The sequence below is a fragment of the Danio aesculapii genome, chromosome 5 (assembly GCF_903798145.1).
Source record: "Danio aesculapii chromosome 5, fDanAes4.1, whole genome shotgun sequence".
NCBI classification, from domain to species: domain Eukaryota; kingdom Metazoa; phylum Chordata; class Actinopteri; order Cypriniformes; family Danionidae; genus Danio; species Danio aesculapii.
In genome coordinates this window covers 23,472,064-23,489,440 of record NC_079439.1, presented here as the reverse complement: position 1 = coordinate 23,489,440, position 17,377 = coordinate 23,472,064, and the positions used below count along the sequence as shown (strand labels likewise).

Below are 17,377 nucleotides of genomic sequence, written 5' to 3'. Positions count from 1 at the left end.
TTGTGACAATGTAACCTGCTCACCTAATGTTTACGCTTGTAATATTTATATTATTTGCTAATTAATAACCACCTCTTGTGGAACTCTGAATCTGTGTCTCATTTCGGAGTCTGCTACTGTCCAGTGTCCACCGGAGGTCGCATTTCGGTCACGGACGCATGCTTTCAGAATAAAATAAGCGTTTTTTCACCAAGGGAACCCGTGATGCTGGCTAAAGTGGCATTAGGCAGGTTAAAATTACCAAAACAAAGACAGCATCAAAGAGTCAAAGAGAAGAGTCAAAAACGTACATACAGCACCTTTAATTATAAACTCAAATCACTGATTTGTGGTAGCTGAAATAATTTGTATTATTACTAAAACATTGATTTTTATAAAACTTCTCTTTCTTACTATAAACATCATCTTTAGCAAGGTATATGTTTCATAATATATGATATTACAAAAACAAATATTATAAGAAGGGACATTCAGAAGGCATTCATCTGCTTTTAAACATGTGTAAATCCTGGCTCTAAAATCTAATGCTCTGAAAAGAACTGAGTGTCATTTGTGACGAAGTGAGCCTTGAAGCAGGAAAAAAAAAAGATAAAGCCTGGTGTCTGGTTAGCCTGTATCACACTCTGCAGCAACCGGTGTTCCTGTATGATTGTCAGACCTATATTCTTTGCAAAGAATAAAATCTTTTTGGAAATAAACCACGTAAGACTTTGCTTTTTGATCAGTGATCAGAGTCTCTTTATTTGAAATTGTCACATTTTTCAATGACTTTACAGTGGTCGCACAAAATATTCAAATCTTTTTTACAATAAACAGAACAGATTCACCCTTTCGACTACATCATGGCCCCAGCCACCAAAATACTAGCATAAAACTAGGCAAAATACTAATATAAAAGATAAATAAATAATAAATAAATAATAATTAAAATAAACTAAATGAATGCAAGGTATAAATACAGCCTGCAAATCACAATAAACGTAAGACATACAGTAGTTGCGCCTAAGTCATTGGAGATCACAAAATCAGGTTATAGCACATTAAGTTCTGCCATCTTTAAGCCTTTCAGTCAGTTTCCATGGCTCTAGTGTTACTTATTCTAGCTGTGGAAAACTCTAATATCATATCATGAAATTGACGTAATCAATGCGTACCAAATTCCTATATCATGCATCATAATTTGAGTCAGAGGCCAGCAAAAACGATGTCGAGAAGGTGCAGTCACATAATTTAAAGAAATATTTTTATTACAAAGACACATCTATCTGCTTCATAAAGCATCCGTTAAACCCACTAGCGTCATATGAGAAGACAATGTACGATATATTTATGCGTTTACGCACTATTGAAGGCTTCAAAAAAGAGCCATTAACCAACACAATCACACAGCATTGAAGAGCCAAGTAAAACTTAAAACTACTCAGACTGCGTTCGTCTGATAGAAGAAAGCTTATAATATATTTCAATACTTATTTTCATATTAAATTCGATTTTCTTTTATCAAACTTATTTAGATAATATTTGGCAAATATTGCTGAAGAGAATAAAGACTACACTGTAAAAAAAATATATTTTAAAGGGCACCTAGGTTACCCCTTTTTTCAGATTAAATATGAGTCGTTTGTGTCTCCAGAATGTCTCTGTAAAGTTTCAGCTCAAAACACCCATCAGATTTTTTATTATACCTTTTATAAGATTCTATTTTATACATTTTTGCACCAGGAGGCTGTTTTGTTGTACTGCACCTTTAAAGTTAGTCCTTGGTTAGTCCTCCCCACCTACTGTTTCTACGTGCCCTGTGAGAAATACTACAGTAAGAATTTTACTAATTGGTATTTGATGCATTAGTTGTGTTGAGTCAACTTAACGATGAGTCGCACACAATGTCGTTACAAAGTTCACGCGCACACACACATACCTGGACATATGTCTGTCCAAACAGTTCGAAAAGTAGATTTTTCACCATAGGTGCCCTTTAAATTTTTTTCCAGCAAAAAAAATGTGCCGGAAAAAAATGTAAAATAACGGCTGTTAAATTACAGACATTTACCATAAAATAACAGACGCTAAATTACAGAAGTTTACTGCAAACTTAAATTTAAGGAAATTTCTGTAACTTAATGTCTGTTATTTTACGGTAAATTTCTGTAATTCTGTAACGGCCATTACTTTACTTTTTTTCTCGGCAAAAAAAAAAAAGGTAAAATTAATTTTTTTTTACAGTGTATATGGTATTTAATACTAAAACACATAGATAAAACTGCGCATTAAACCAAATAATTTTTTTTTTTTTTAAACCCAGACCTGATCATATCAGACTGGCAAGGACAAAACCTGAAGACACTTTTCTAAATACCAACAGGCAGAAAGCAACACTGTTCTCATACAATCTTAAAAGCACGTTTGAGCCTGCATGAACCTGTGCTTGTTGTTTATTATTTTCTTTTGAAAGCAAGTGAATCTGCCATAAAACATAAGTGCAGTCTTTTTATCCCTCACCTCAGCTGGCTTTTCCAGCACCCTGTAAGTGCATTCTGTCTTCAAAGCACTTCACAATATCACTCAATAATATATATATTTATTTATTTATTTATTTACTTATTTATTTATTTATACAGATCTTTTTATTAACATTTTGATCATGAAAAAAACATTTTAAAAAGATTTGAAAAACAGAGATAAATTATCTTTGCTCCAACAGAACCCCCCCCCCCCCCCCCAAAATTAACTTTAAGCGCAAAACTGGATTATCACATTAAAGACATGCAAATAAAGCAGCGTTTCCATCCAACGAGTCAAAGCGAACAAAATCCTCACTTCCTGATTAACTGACGCCAAATATCATCAGTAAAAACTGAATTTGCTGCGGTAGGAGAAGCTGCGTCAATCTTTTTTTCATCTAATAAATGACTTGCACCTCAGAAGGCAATCCTGAAACGCAGTGAACGCGCGGTGGCATTTGAAGGTGTCAGACGCGGAGCACAGACAATCTTGATTCTGGAGGTTATTAATATAATAACACTAAGAGTTAAACGGTAAGGTGTTTTAGAATGACCAAAACAACAGTTCAGATGGTTGACAATGTGCTCAGCCTGCTGGTTTTTTCCATTCATACACATTTACATCATCACATGATCTCTTATAACAAAATCACATGACCTTTTTTAATGCGCATACTGAAATTTGTTCAGTAAAAGTGTTTCCATCATAGTTTATGCGTATCTTTCTCATCGAATAAAAAGTTTATCCTACTCAGTTATGCGCATACGTTTTTTATGTAAGTATACGTTTTTGCATAAGCAAAATGCGCATAATAATAGGTGGATGGAAACATAGCTACAGACAAATTGAAGTTGACTGAATCTTATTTATATTTCAAATTTCCTCTGAGAAAATGAACTCAAGTTCACTTTCCCATAGTTGTTTTGACTTTGTTAATAAATTTAGATTAAATAATAAAGAGAAATTCACACCTATATTACCTTTAAGAACTGGGTTGGTTTTTAAAATGGTGTCTTATTTATTTATTTTCTTATTAATTTTTTATTTACTTTCTTGCATGTACAGTAATTAGCGAGTATAATCAATAAAAAAAATTGTATATATCCATTTTTTACTCATGTTTATGTATATGTTATTGGTTACATTTCGTTTGTGCTTCTTAAATAATGTAATATTTGCTTCAGTTATAATTTCCTGTTAATATGTTAGTACTTCATTCAATAAAATGACAATGTTAATAATTCAAGCCCCCCTGAAGTAGTTTAAATAGCTATTTCAACTAAATGATATGCTTTATTTAGACTTTAACAGATATCTTGATGGAAAAGAATAATATGTCACAGTATGTATTTGTGCATCATATTATGGATTATGAATAAAAAGTAATTTTGTGCATTTTTCCAGCAGCTGGATTTGTAAATGAAGTGCATGTGAAATCAATTTGTGCATTTGTGAATGGATGTGCAAATTCCAATCAGAAATGAACATGTTTTGCTCTACTCACTCTAAAGGGCAGAGCTTTCAAAACAGGCACTGATAAGCAGGCTAGGCAAGTTTCTTTTAAAATGTGCTTAGTAAATGTAGAAATGAATAACAAAGATTTGCTTAATTACCTACATCTTAAACCCCATAACAATACCGAGTAGCATTCTCTTTTTTAATTAAATTAATCTTTCATTATTGTTAACGAAGAGGTTGTAATAACATATGCATTCTGTAAATAATTATTTTTTCTAATATATGTTGTGTGTGTGTGTGTGTGTGTGCGTGTGTGCGTGTGTGCGTTACCTTTACACTACACTGTAAAACCTGAAAAGTAGCTCAAACTGTTTGAGGAAACTGATTGCGGCAAACCATTTAAGTTTTGAAACAAAATGGTTTGAGTTCAGTAAACTTATATATTGTGTCACATACGTTGATATCATCAAACTTTTAGAGTATTAGTAACTTAAAATTTTTAATTTCAGTTATCAAATCACTATTAGTTCAACTAACTTAAACAAATTAAGTTAAATAACAATGAAACAATGTTAAAGCTGCTCAAATGGTTTGCTATTCCTTCTAGCATTAGCGTTATGTTAACACAAAAAATATAATTCATTCATTTATAACTCATTCGATTAGAGTTCTGCTTAATATAATCAGTTTATGAGTTACCATAACTCTTTTTCATTCACTTCATTTAGTGATTTTCACTGTTAGGTTTTACAGTATACCAACTTGCTACCTTGTTTATCTTGTAGACACAATTTATTTCTATTATTCACTCACTCACTCACTATCCTTCAGCTCATTCCTTGCTTTATCAGGGGTCGTTACAGTGATATGATACGTCAATTACTTGGCAAATGTTTTATTGGCGGATGCCCATTATTAGCTTCTGCAACCTAGAACTGAGAGTATACAACCCACAGTGCTGGGAAACACCCATACGCTCTCCAATTCACACACTATGTACAGCAAACTTCTTGCTGTCATTTTTTTTTTGCCTATAAAACATTATATGAATGTAAAATATCTGCATTATGGCATTGATGATACAGTTTTACAGGTTGATAAACAGATGCGATTGTGCTAGATTATTAAACTGTCTTAGCCAAGAGACAGAAGCAGGAATGTAACTGCTGTCTCCGGTAGTCTCAACATTTAAACAAGGTGTACTTGTATTTATTAGAATTACAGTGTGAATTTTTGCTTGACTTGTATTTTGCAAAAACATGCAACTTGCAAAAGACATCAAGGATGTTCTACAAACAGCATCTGATGTTAAGTTTTAAGCAACATGACCATGAAGAATGAAGAATTTATTAAAGCTAAATAAGAAGAAGACTGAGGCAATTGTGTGTGGACCATTAGTCGGCTCTGGTAAGCTGTAGGGCTGTGCGATTAATTGAAATCATATAGAAATTGCGATTTGGACATGCACAACTTCTAAATCGCCTTACAACACGATACTCCTGGTGTATGGTATTTGAACCAATCATAACACAGAAAACAGAGCGCGAGAACAGGAGACTAAACAGCCTGTCCATACAGGGATGATGAGTTTAGCACAGGAGGACTTGGTGCTAAAAAAAAGTCAACATCTGTGGTATGGGATTAAGTTACTTTGGATACAGGTAGGTTGATGTATGGCAGAACCAGGTAATTTGTAAGTCAGTCATATATCGTGTCTTAAAGCGCGTGGAAAGCATGAGCGTGTCGGTTGCTCCTTCATCGTTGCACATACATTTGTGCACACAATCCACGCGGCTCCATTGGAAATGGAAACTACTTCTGATATTTAGTCTAGCAGAACATAGGAGCCTTGAGTTTGACGGCGCGTGTGCTCACACACACATACACACATTTGTTTTGCCATAGGTCTGTTCTAGAGACAATTTGTTACAGCTTTATTAGGTGATTTTTATTTTATGTCTGTTTTAACGACATGTTACAGGTCTTTGATAAAGATTGAACTGTTTTTCTTTTAAAATATGTTTCAGATTCACACTGTAAACACAGATTCAGTCTGTCTGTAACAAAATTCCAATAGAGTAATACTGTTCAAGAAAATCATGATAGGTTTCTTTTGCCCATATCGCACAGCCCTAGTAATCTGAATCAAATGCTGGACAATCTATCTGATTACATCAAACCATCTGTAAGAAACTGCTCTGATTCTGCTCTTCGATTTGACAAACAGGTAAATGCAGTAGGTAAATCTTGTTTTTACAATTTTTTCCAGATTATTAGCCAAAGTGAAAGGCTTTTTAACTCATGCAGAATTAAAGAGATTAATTTATGCATTTATATCATCACGCTTGGACTTTTGTAACTCAATTTATAATAGTAATGGCTAGGCCCACATGGAATCTGGGCGTGCAGAATTCTGCAGATTTCCACAGATTTTTAGCCCATCATTGATTACATTACTTGTGTAAATGTGTGTAAATTTATATTTATTCAGCTTTTAAATTTATTCAAGTAATATTATTGACTAATATGAAACTTTTCATGTGATTTTTTTACAATACAGTTTGTAAAGTAATATTCCGCAGATAATCCGCAGATTTTTAACACAATTCTGCGTAGAAATATCAAAAAATGTCCGCAGACTCCGTCTGACCCTAGTAATGGCCAATTACTTTATAAATTGCCTACAAATCTTACTGGCACCTGTAAGTTTGAACACATTACCCCCATCCTGTGCTCTTTAAAACTGGTTGCCGATATGTTTTAGAATAGAGTTTAAAATTTTTACAGTATGTTTTTAAAGTATTAAATGGTCAGGCACCGTCTTGTCTTTTTAACCTTGTTACTGTTCAAATTTCTGGCAGATGTTTAAAGTTGTCAAACCAGAAAATGTTAAAAGTCTCCAGGTCCAAACTAAAGAAAAACGGAGATCAAGCTTTTTCTGTAGTAGGTCCCAATATGTGGAATGGGCTACCTGTGTCTATGCCTATCTTCGATGTTTTGTGCTATGTTGGTTGTACTGTCTCTTGTTTTACCTGCTGTTGTTTTTTTTTTTATATAATTTATAAACCAAGGTGTGTACAGTACTTTTTAAATAAGTAAATGACCAAGTGACATTCAAATCCATGCAAAAGTATTGTCCAGAAATGCATTTTCATTATAATTTCAAACCATGCACAAATGTAGCTTGAAACTTGTAGACACTTGAAAATGTAGCTTTTTGTTTATGTTTTTGCTTTTTCATTAATTCTTTCATTTTCCTCCGGCTTAGTCCCTTAATTAATCAGGAGTCGCCACAGTGGAATGAACCGCCAACTTATCCAGCATTTGTTTTACGCAGTGGATGCACTTTCAGCCGCAACCCAACACTGGGAAACACCCATATACACTCATTCAAAGCTTATTCAATTCACCTATAGCGCATGTCTTTGGACTTTGGAGGAAACCGGAGCACCAGGAGGAAACCCACGCCAACATGGGGAGAACATGCAAACTCCACACAGAATTGCCAACTGATCCAAACGGAGCTTGAACCAGCAACCTTCTCGCTGTGAGGTGATTGTGCTACCCACTGCACCACCGTGCCGTCCCGTTTTTTGCTATTTAAACTCGCTAAATATTCTGAACAGATAAGCATACAAAATGATTTTGGATTGAGAGTCTGTGCAAGGCTTTTAGGAAAAGATTCAGCCATTCACTTTGATTTGAAACCCCTCTACAAAGAGTTCTCCATTCCCAAAATGCTCTTAAAGGGTGTAAAAAAGATTTTGTAATTATATATTCCATTATGTATTCTAGCCACTCACAAAAGTGAACATGACATTGTAAATTATCCCACTACATTCAGATGCAGATCTCGTATTCATGAGCTAGAGCATATAAAAGACACAAACCCTTTCCTTCATTTCCTTAAAAAGTGTTTCATCTGTCAAACTAATGCAGATTAGACTTTCAAAACTTTCATCTTACTTTCTCACTTTTTCCCTCATAATATACTGCAAAAAATAGTAAAATGAATCAATTTAAATACGTGTTATAGAGTTATTTTTAGGGGTGGTCCACTACAATGTCATATTCTAGACTTTAGTTGATGTGTAATGTAGCTGTGTGAACATAAACAACATCTCGGAATGTAAGACGCTCAAAGTTCAATGCAAAGGGAGACATTGGCTTTTACAGTGTTAGCTTAGCAAAGCCTACAGTGAACGAAGTATGCTGACTACAAAAAAATGCATCAGGGTTAGTGAGATCACAAATGCTTCAGGTTGCGTGCATTCAAGGGGCGTGGCCAGAGGCACTTTAACGTTAATGCAGAGAAAGCTAAAATGCTGTCCAAATGGTGCTATTTCCACCGAGCTCGTTCTGTTTCTGTATTAGAGCTTCCAAAGGACATGACATGAAGAGAGAAGTGCTTACAGTTTAATTTTAATTATGTTCTAGAGAATTGAAAAATATATAGCTAGCATTCGACAAAGGACAGCTTCCAGAATCTCTCTCAGTTCAGTGCTGGATTTGGCTAAAAACTTCTAAAGGGAGCAGCAGCTTCAACCATTATAGGAGAAGCTGTGGATTGTGAGCCACGACCTGTATTTTTATTTGTTTAAATTGATCTATTACATGCATAGTTTCTAGCGTTGATGGTATGTTATAGCAAGGACGTAAACAACATTTGGCATCGTTCACAATTTAGCTACAAATTCATATATATTCATCAAACCCCTGTAAACACACAATCTTCACTAGCCCTGCAGTGTCTCTATACGTGGTCATGGGAAATAATCAATCTGACATCAAACGGGTCTGCCATGGTGTCCCTCAGGGGTTCCATACATTTTAGCATTTATATGCTTCCACTGGGGTATCCCGGTCCACCAAAGTGGTATCCCAGTGCATATTTGCTGATGATACCCAAATTTATATCAGCTCCAAATCCAATCTGTCTGTTACTGCCTCAATCCTTTCAGAGTGTGTGCAGGAAATTAAAATGTGGATGGACCAAAATTTTCTAAAATTGAATTGTTCTAAAACAAAGGTACTCCTTATTGGCACACCAGCAGCCACTCTCAAAGATAGTGAGTTTAAATTGAATTTGGATAATGCTGTCATCTGTCCGTCAACCAAAGCACGTAACCTTGGTGTACTTTTTGACACTCATCTGTCACTAAACTCATTGCAAAGCATTACAAAATCTGCTTTTCGTCATCTGAGGAATATTGCAAAAATTAGGTTTTACCTCACTCAACCAGATGCGGAAAGGCTCATTCATGCATTTGTCACTTCCAGGATTGACTATTTTAATGCACTCTTTGTTGGTTTACCCGCTAAATTAATCAAACGGCTGCAGTATATTCAAAACTCAGCAGCATGCATTCTCACACACACTCCACCATGGCAGCACATTAGTGGTGTGCTTTATAGCTTGCACTGGCTCCCAGTTCAGTCCTGTATCATTTTTAAAACACTCACACTTGCATATAAATCTCTACATGGGACCGCTCCTTCCTATATCTGTGACATTGTCTCTCAGTACACACCTTCTCATTCCCTGCAGTCTGCTGATACTCTCACCCTTTAACAGCCACCCTGTAAACTAAAATCAATGGGGGAGAGAGCCTTCTCTGTTGCTGGGATGCTCTCCCTTATTCTGTAAGAAATGCTTCCACACTATCTAGTTTTAAGAAGATGCTAAAAACTCCTCTTTTTAAGAATGCATTTTTAGATTCTTGATTATTCTGTGTTTATATTTTAGAACCTTTTTATGTATACTTGTATTTTATTGCATGTTTGATTTCTCTGTTGTTGTAGCACTTTGGGTCTTAAAAAAAGCGCATGATAAATAAAATGTATTATTATGCGGCTGCTTTCCCTGGGTTCTACATCTCAAATAACGAACTTGCAAAAGATATGTTAACATTATTACTTACACATAATTTTTCCAAATATATGTGAAAGACACTTGTCAGATTGTACTTTAGAAAGCAGGCGTGAGGTTCAGCTGTGTCCTTTTCATTATCTGTCTGATTCAGGCTCAAACTGATATGGCTAACAGCTACTCTAGGGTGCATTTCCGAAAACCATTGTTAGCCAACTAAGGTCGCAGGGTTCCATCTTTTCAAACATAGTTAGTTCATTTGGCGTTTCCCAAATGCATCGTTCCAACGAACATTCGCAAACTGCAATCTTGGAACTCTGGAGCTGTAGTTAGAAACATAGTTTCTGGCTGTGTTCTATTCCTAGTTATACCCCCTATGCCCTATTCGTTTAGAGCATTATCATAAGCATTAAAGTCATCTCTCTTAGGTGTAATTTGCTTTCAAAGTATTTTTGCAGTTCAGTTTTAGCGATCTTCATGTTTACAATTGCACTTCCTTCGCAGTGAACTTTGAAAACATTGATGTCATTTTGAACACAGCCATGACGAAAGCTATAGGTGACCTACTATTTAAAAGTGGAATTTATATTACGTCTTCAAAGCTTGTCAAAACAAAAAAACATAGCAATGCTTTTAATTTATTGCAGGTTCTTTATTAAGTATCTGTACTGTATATGACATGGGCTTGTTGGTAAGAACATTTCTGCAGTGGTTTGCATGTCAAATTGTAAAAGTAGACTTAAAAAAAATAAAAAAACAATATCCTACTAATATCTACACATTTCAATTAATATGAAATAAAAAAATGAGTGAATGTTTTTACCAAAACTAATATTGTATTTTTTAATGAGTGTGCGTGTAAAACAATATAATTTGCACAAAGAAATGATGGGGTTCTTCTCTAAAGAAGTTTTTACCACCCCATTTAGAGCATCACTATGGACGTTTTACATGATAACTAATGCGGTTCAAACTAGGCATAGGCCGGTATAAGATTTGGACGGTATGATAACCTTGGGTAAAAACATCACGGTTTCACTGTATAACAGTATTATGACTACTGTTCTAAAATATATTCTTTTTTAGTTTTTGAAAGATTTATAATTTTTTGGAGCAGTAAACATGTCAGGCTAAATAATTAAAAAGATTAATTGACTTCTGCTGTTTTTATTCGTTTCAAAAACACTGATTTCTTGACAATTTAAAACGGCATCTTTGGATATAATTTCTGCTGGAGCTACTGCTGCGCTAACAAAAAAAGGAAATAAAAAATTTTACACATACCTTAGGAATGTATTACAGAAAATTTTGGCTGTTTTAAAACCTTGACTTTTCCAAACCGCGGTATACCTTGAAAACGATTTTCATCCCATGCCTAGTTCAAACGATGGATCTGCCACAGAGAAACTCTGGGTTTAGGGAAACACTTGTCACTACATTGCTCTTTTTCCAAACGATGCATCGTACTATGATAGTTCAGCCACGAGTTACATGGTTGTTTGGGAAACGCACCCCTGACTGACTGTTTACACAGCGCAAAAGCACATTCTTGTAGCAGCGTGAAGCTTTTCCTGGTGACGTGGAGCCAGTCTCCGAATCACAGCACATTATGTTAGCTGACCAATCAGAGTCTCTTGAGGGCCGGCATTTCAGAGGAACTAGGGAATATGGCAGTCGTTTTCATGTTAGCTGTGTAGCTGTATATAGTTAAAGATATATGGAAAATTTACGTGATTATTTTACAAATAAAGCTTGAGCACACATTGCTTTGCATCTTATAAACACAACCAAGCCTTAAAAATACACTCTTGACCACCCCTTTAAAAAAAGAAGAAACTCTGAAACCAACTTCCTTTTACCACTATGTCATTTTCTCACTATGCCATATATAGTTTTGAACACAATATACATTAGAGGATTGAAATGGTCACTACTTCACTCTGTCTGATATTAAATTACCAACAGCATTCTCAGTGTTGTAAAGTCTCAGTCTTATATTTGATGGCTAATTAATTTCATGGGTTTTGACCTACTCTCAATAGACAAATGCACAAGAATATGTCTACTTAACATGCTATTCTTTTATTCTTATTTATTTATTTTTTAATCCTGTAATTGGTGGTATATTATGTGTTCTACCTTGCATGGGCTTTGACCTCCATAACATCCGCTAAACAGTATTAAAAAAACATAATTAGCTCTGTGAAGAACAGAGAGTGGTGCTGAGCTTGGAAGAGTGTGTGTCCATGTACATTTAGGCCAGAAAATGTGAACTTTATATGAGGAGTTTGCTGCCCCTCATCACTGTGTTTTATGATCAAATCAGTAGCAGTGTGGGTGGATCTCAATTCTTCTTCCTCAGCACATCTGAAACACCTAAAGCTCTAAAGCTTTCCAATAAGAATATCTCTCTTTTAAAGACTGATTCTTCATCTTAAGTAGAAAAAATCTCATAAACGCATCAGTCTGGTTTGATATTTTCGATTTTGAAAGAGATTTTCAAACCCTACCTGAAAGTAACAACGTAATTGGTGGTCGGCCAGCCAATCACGAACGAATTCTTGGAGGTCAGCTTCCTGTCTGTGATGCAGTGGATACAGGATGCCAGCCATATGTCTGAGAGACTAATCTGAGCCTTCAGTTTTAGATACAGAGACCTGAAACAAGCAATACACACAATGCACCCTTAACGAATTCTAACACATGAATACACATACTCACACCCACTGATACATTTACATACTTGGTTTTGGCGATGATAAGCGAATCTGTGAAAAGCAGCAGAAGTCTCTCTTTTGACTGCAAGCCGCTGGTAAGGTGAGCGTGGGCTTCCATCAACAGCACTGCATCTTGGGATATTTTGCATGGCCCATAGTCATTGCTGTAGAAAAAGTAGGAGGTTAAAATCCTAATGCACTAAAGATAACATTCATTTTCATCATATTGAAATGATTAACAATCAGGGGCCTGACAACTTTAAGGGTCAGCTAGATACAGCTCTAGGAAAAAAATTAAAAGACCACTTTAAATTTATGTTGGTTTCTTTGAATGTGCCATTAATAAACATATATAGACATATTTCATGTAAAAAATAAATAAATAAAAACTTTGTGCTCAATTTTATAAAGTACCTACAGTTGAAATCATAAGTATTCACCCCCTTTGAACTGTTTTCTTTTTTTAAATATTTGTCAAATGATGTTTAACAGAGCAAGGATTTTTTTTTTTTTGCCAGAGCAAGGTATTATTTGATAGTTTGGTTATGTTTTTCACTAAATTTGGCAACCGTCAAACATCATCAGGGAAATTATTTGAATTTTAGCTTAGTAATAAAACTGCTAGTGTTTCATTTGTGATGACACTGCATACATATACTATGCTGTTGAGTGTGTAAGTGCATAAGTACAAAGTACATAAGTGCATGGTGTCTAGTGTGCCATTTGGGACGCAGCTGTTGTTTCCAAAAAACAAAATTTGTCACTTCCTAATAAATTGGTGCCAAATAATAAAAAATAAAAAAATTGGCTGCCTTGAGGAAGCCACTGTGGGCCTTTTTACTTACATAATAAATTACTTGCACCTCAGAAGACAAAACGCAATGAACACAGCTATAACTGGCTTTTGAAGGCATGAGACCTCTCTTTAGGAGTGCAACCGCTCAAGAGTGGGAGGTAATGATACTGAAATTGGATACGGTTTGTTTATTAGGGCCATCCCATCGTGCCCATCTTCACAATACTTTTTTGTGGCACATGCTTGAATTTATTCCATAAATGTATTACCACTGTAACTTGGTAACACACATTCTTTATTATCGGATAAAACGTTTATCCTATTCAGCGCATACACGTTTTTATTGCCCTTTCTTTTCATAGATATGCATCTCAAAGTTTCAATTAAGCATTTTTTTATACAATAGTTCAATATGCGCATAAAAACAGGCAAATGAAAATATGGCTACTGACTACTTGACATACTGTACTTTGCATTAGTCTTTCCCCAGTCTGATGACAAACATGCATCAAATTAATTAAGCTTGCTTTCGTCATTAAAAGGCGACTCTGAACCAGTTCTCTGACCACACAACATGCTCCTCAGAAAAGACTAGCCAGTAGAATTGTTCTGCTGATGAGACATTTGGTCACTGCAGACTGGGTGTTCAGCTAAATTCTCTTTAAGACACTGCATGCAGAGACAGACACAGATCTTTACCCTGTTCAGCACTGCAAGCAATATTGATGTTTCAAGAGTTCACACTTAGCTGATGATTGATAATAAGCAAGTTTGGCATGCTGTCCCGGGAGAGAGCTCTGAGCTCAAAAGGTCCTTGAGCCCTGGGCTCCCTCCCATTTGCAGGGCGAGAGAGGAGCTCTGAGCTCAGGTAAGTCTCGAGAACTCCCCCTTTTTTTGATAAGAGCTGATGACAGAAAATGATTGCTATGAAGAGATATGCTGCTGGATGAGAGTTTGACTGTAGTGCTAAATTTAGATTGATCAATTTACTTATAGTGCGTGTTTTTGGAATGTGGGAGGAAACTGGAGAACCCGGGGGAAACCCACGCGAGCATGGGAAGAACATGCTAACTTTGCACAGAAACGACAGCCAGCCTGTCTAAGACTAGAACCGGGGATGTTCTTGCTGTGAGGCAACAGTGTTAATCACTGGGCCACCGTGCCGCCCTATGAAGGAAAAGGTGGAGGAGTAGGGGTGGAAAGGAGGATTCTTCAAATCGAAGATGACTGTAGTGAGAAACCCTGGCTCTTTATAGTGGCTTAGGAATCGTCTGATTGGTGGATCATACATAGTTAATGCAGAACCAGCTGTGTTCAATCATAATCACATGATCCTCTCCAAATTAGTTTATAAATAAACTTCACTTAAACTGATTGCCCTTTGAGATTCTTCCAATGCAATCTCACAGCAATTCATAACTTTTTGATTAGGGGCTAATTTGTCATTTCAGAAATGAATCACATGAATTTTTACTTATTAGTCACTTTTCGAACAATATGGTATTTCTTTTAGACTTTTATACTTGTATGAGTGAAAATGTACACTTTAAAGATGCAGCATTCTAGGAATCACAGATTTGGAGAAATGATTTATGTCTTAAAAATGATAACAAGTACAAAGCAGTGACCTTAAAATTGTTGTTTTATGGAAAAAGTAGGTCTCTCCTTACTAATCCATTTTTTATAGTGTTTCTTCACTAGGGTCAACTTCTGTAAGGTATTCATCTGTGTAAAACTCATTTGGAATGCTTGTTGCTACACTAACAATAGGAACTATTCTCATGCACGGGTCATTTCCTTTAACAATTTCATCCTCCTTACACTAACTGCCTGTTAAGTTTTGTATTGACTTTAAAATATTAATTCTTACCTGTAAAGCTTTAAATAATCTAGCTCCTGTTAATCTAATCAACCTCCTGTCTCGCTGCAATCCATCCAGCTCTTTAAAATCTCAAAACTCAGGGCTTCTGGTAGTGCCTAGAATAGCAAAGTCGAGTAAAGGAGGTCGAGCTTTCTTATTTATGGCTTCTAAACACTGAAATAGCCTTCCTGATAATGTCAGAGGCTCAGACACACTCTTGCAGTTCAAAACTAGATTAAAGACCTATGTTTTTAGTAAAACATACACTCAATGCATAGCGGTTTGACGCATGAATGTGCTCCACGCATTTTGTTTATATACACTATGAACAGCAGCTACGCTAATTATTCTCTTTTTTCTCTATTTCCACCTGGGGATACTCATCCTGAGGCCCCCAGAGATTAAGCAGCACCACTGATGCTATATTCAAGACCTTTAAAGAGATGATCCCAAAGTTTCTGCAATCCCGGACATAGTTCAGGACTTGTAGAGCTGCACATCAATGGATTGTTCTTCAGTGTTTGGAATCTTAGCAATGAATATTAAACCAAACTGAACTGAACTTAAACTCTGAAAACTGGACTGACAGTTTCAATTCACTTTAATCTTTTATGTGAAGCCGCTTTGACACAATCTATATTGTATAAGCGCTATAGAAATAAAGATGAATTGAATTGAATAATAATAAAATATATGATATTTCTTCACCCCATACGTTTATATTTACCATAATACATATAAATGAACATTGTAGATATTGGCAAGATCTGCACTGTTTCCTTGATCTACCTCATTTACAAATAATGCATTTCGCATGACACTGGATCTAAAAAGACTTAGATAACAGCAACGTATAAAACATGGAAATATACTGATGGCTTACGTTGGTTCACTTGAATGAATCGAATGTCTATATTCAAAACAGAACCCATGCAGAGGTAAAGGACTTCACAAGTCAAGGTTTTACCTCTAAGCACAAAACATTCAGCTATGTTTCTGACACTACACAATGTTGTCATTTTCACTGAAGGCTGAAGTTTTCTTTGTGTAACCTGTGTCATTGCCACAACAACAGGCTGAAGGTTACACTAGTAAAGAAAACACCTGTTTCTGCATTTGTGTTCATGTTTAAAGTGAGCTTATATCTTCTACTAAAGGAAACATTTACAAAATTAAAAAGTAATAGTTTACTCACAAACGAAAGTTGAATGGCTATTCACTCACCCTCAAGTGGTTTGAAACCTTTATGAGTTTCTTTTTTCTGTTGAACACAAAAGATCTATTGAAATATGTTATAAACATGTAACCACTGACATCCATAGTAGAAAAAAACAGCTATTCAGCATTTTACAAAATATCTTCTTATGTCTTCAACTAAATAATGTAAATCATAAAGGTTTGTGACAAGTGAGTACACTTGTTAACGCAAATTTCTAATCAGCTAATCACATGGCAGCAACTCAATGCATTGACATGGGCAAGACGATCTGCTGCAGTTCAAACCAGCATCAGAATAGGGAAGAAAGGTGATTTAAGTAACTTTGAACGTGGCATGGTTGTTGGTGCCAGATGGGCTGCCAGTGAGAGGCAGTTCTGTGGGCGCAAATGCCTTGATGATGCCAGAGGTCAGAGGAGAATGGCCAGACTGGTTCCAGCTGATAGAAAGACAACAGTAACTCAAATATCCACTCGTTACAACCAAGGTATGCAGAAGAGCATCTCTGAATGCACAACACATCGTACCTTGAAGCGAACGGGCTACAGCAGCAGAAGACCACACCGGGTGCCACTCCTGTCAGCTAAGAACAGGAAAGTGAAGCTACAATTCGCACAGGCTCACCAAAATTGGACAATAGAATGAGTCTAATGAGTCTCGGTTTCTGCTGCGACATTGAGATGGTCAGACTTTGCTGTCAACTACATGAAAGCATGGATTCATCCTGCCTTCATATCAATGGTTCAGGTTGGTGGTGGTGGTGTAATGGTGTGGGGGATATTTTCTTAGCACACTTTGGGCCATTTAGTACCTATTAGACATAATTGAGCATCGTGTCAACGCCACACCCTACCTGAGTATTGTTTCTGACCATGTCCATCCCATTATGACCACAGTGTACCCATCTTCTGTTGGCTACTTCCAGCAGGATAACACACCATGTCATAAAGCACGTATC

At 36.0% G+C, this 17,377-nt stretch overlaps 1 protein-coding gene across 1 annotated transcript in view; it reads right to left on the bottom strand.

Moving 5' to 3' along the window:
* The window catches only part of arhgap20b (Rho GTPase activating protein 20b), a 76,188-nt gene that overhangs the window by 45,053 nt on the left and 13,758 nt on the right, over positions 1-17,377 (bottom strand). Inside the window, exons 3-4 of the mRNA XM_056457615.1 lie at positions 12,573-12,710; positions 12,340-12,486 (exon numbers count right to left, since the gene is read on the bottom strand). Coding sequence (XP_056313590.1) covers positions 12,340-12,486; positions 12,573-12,710 — 285 coding nt within the window. The remainder of the gene's footprint in view (positions 1-12,339; positions 12,487-12,572; positions 12,711-17,377) is intronic.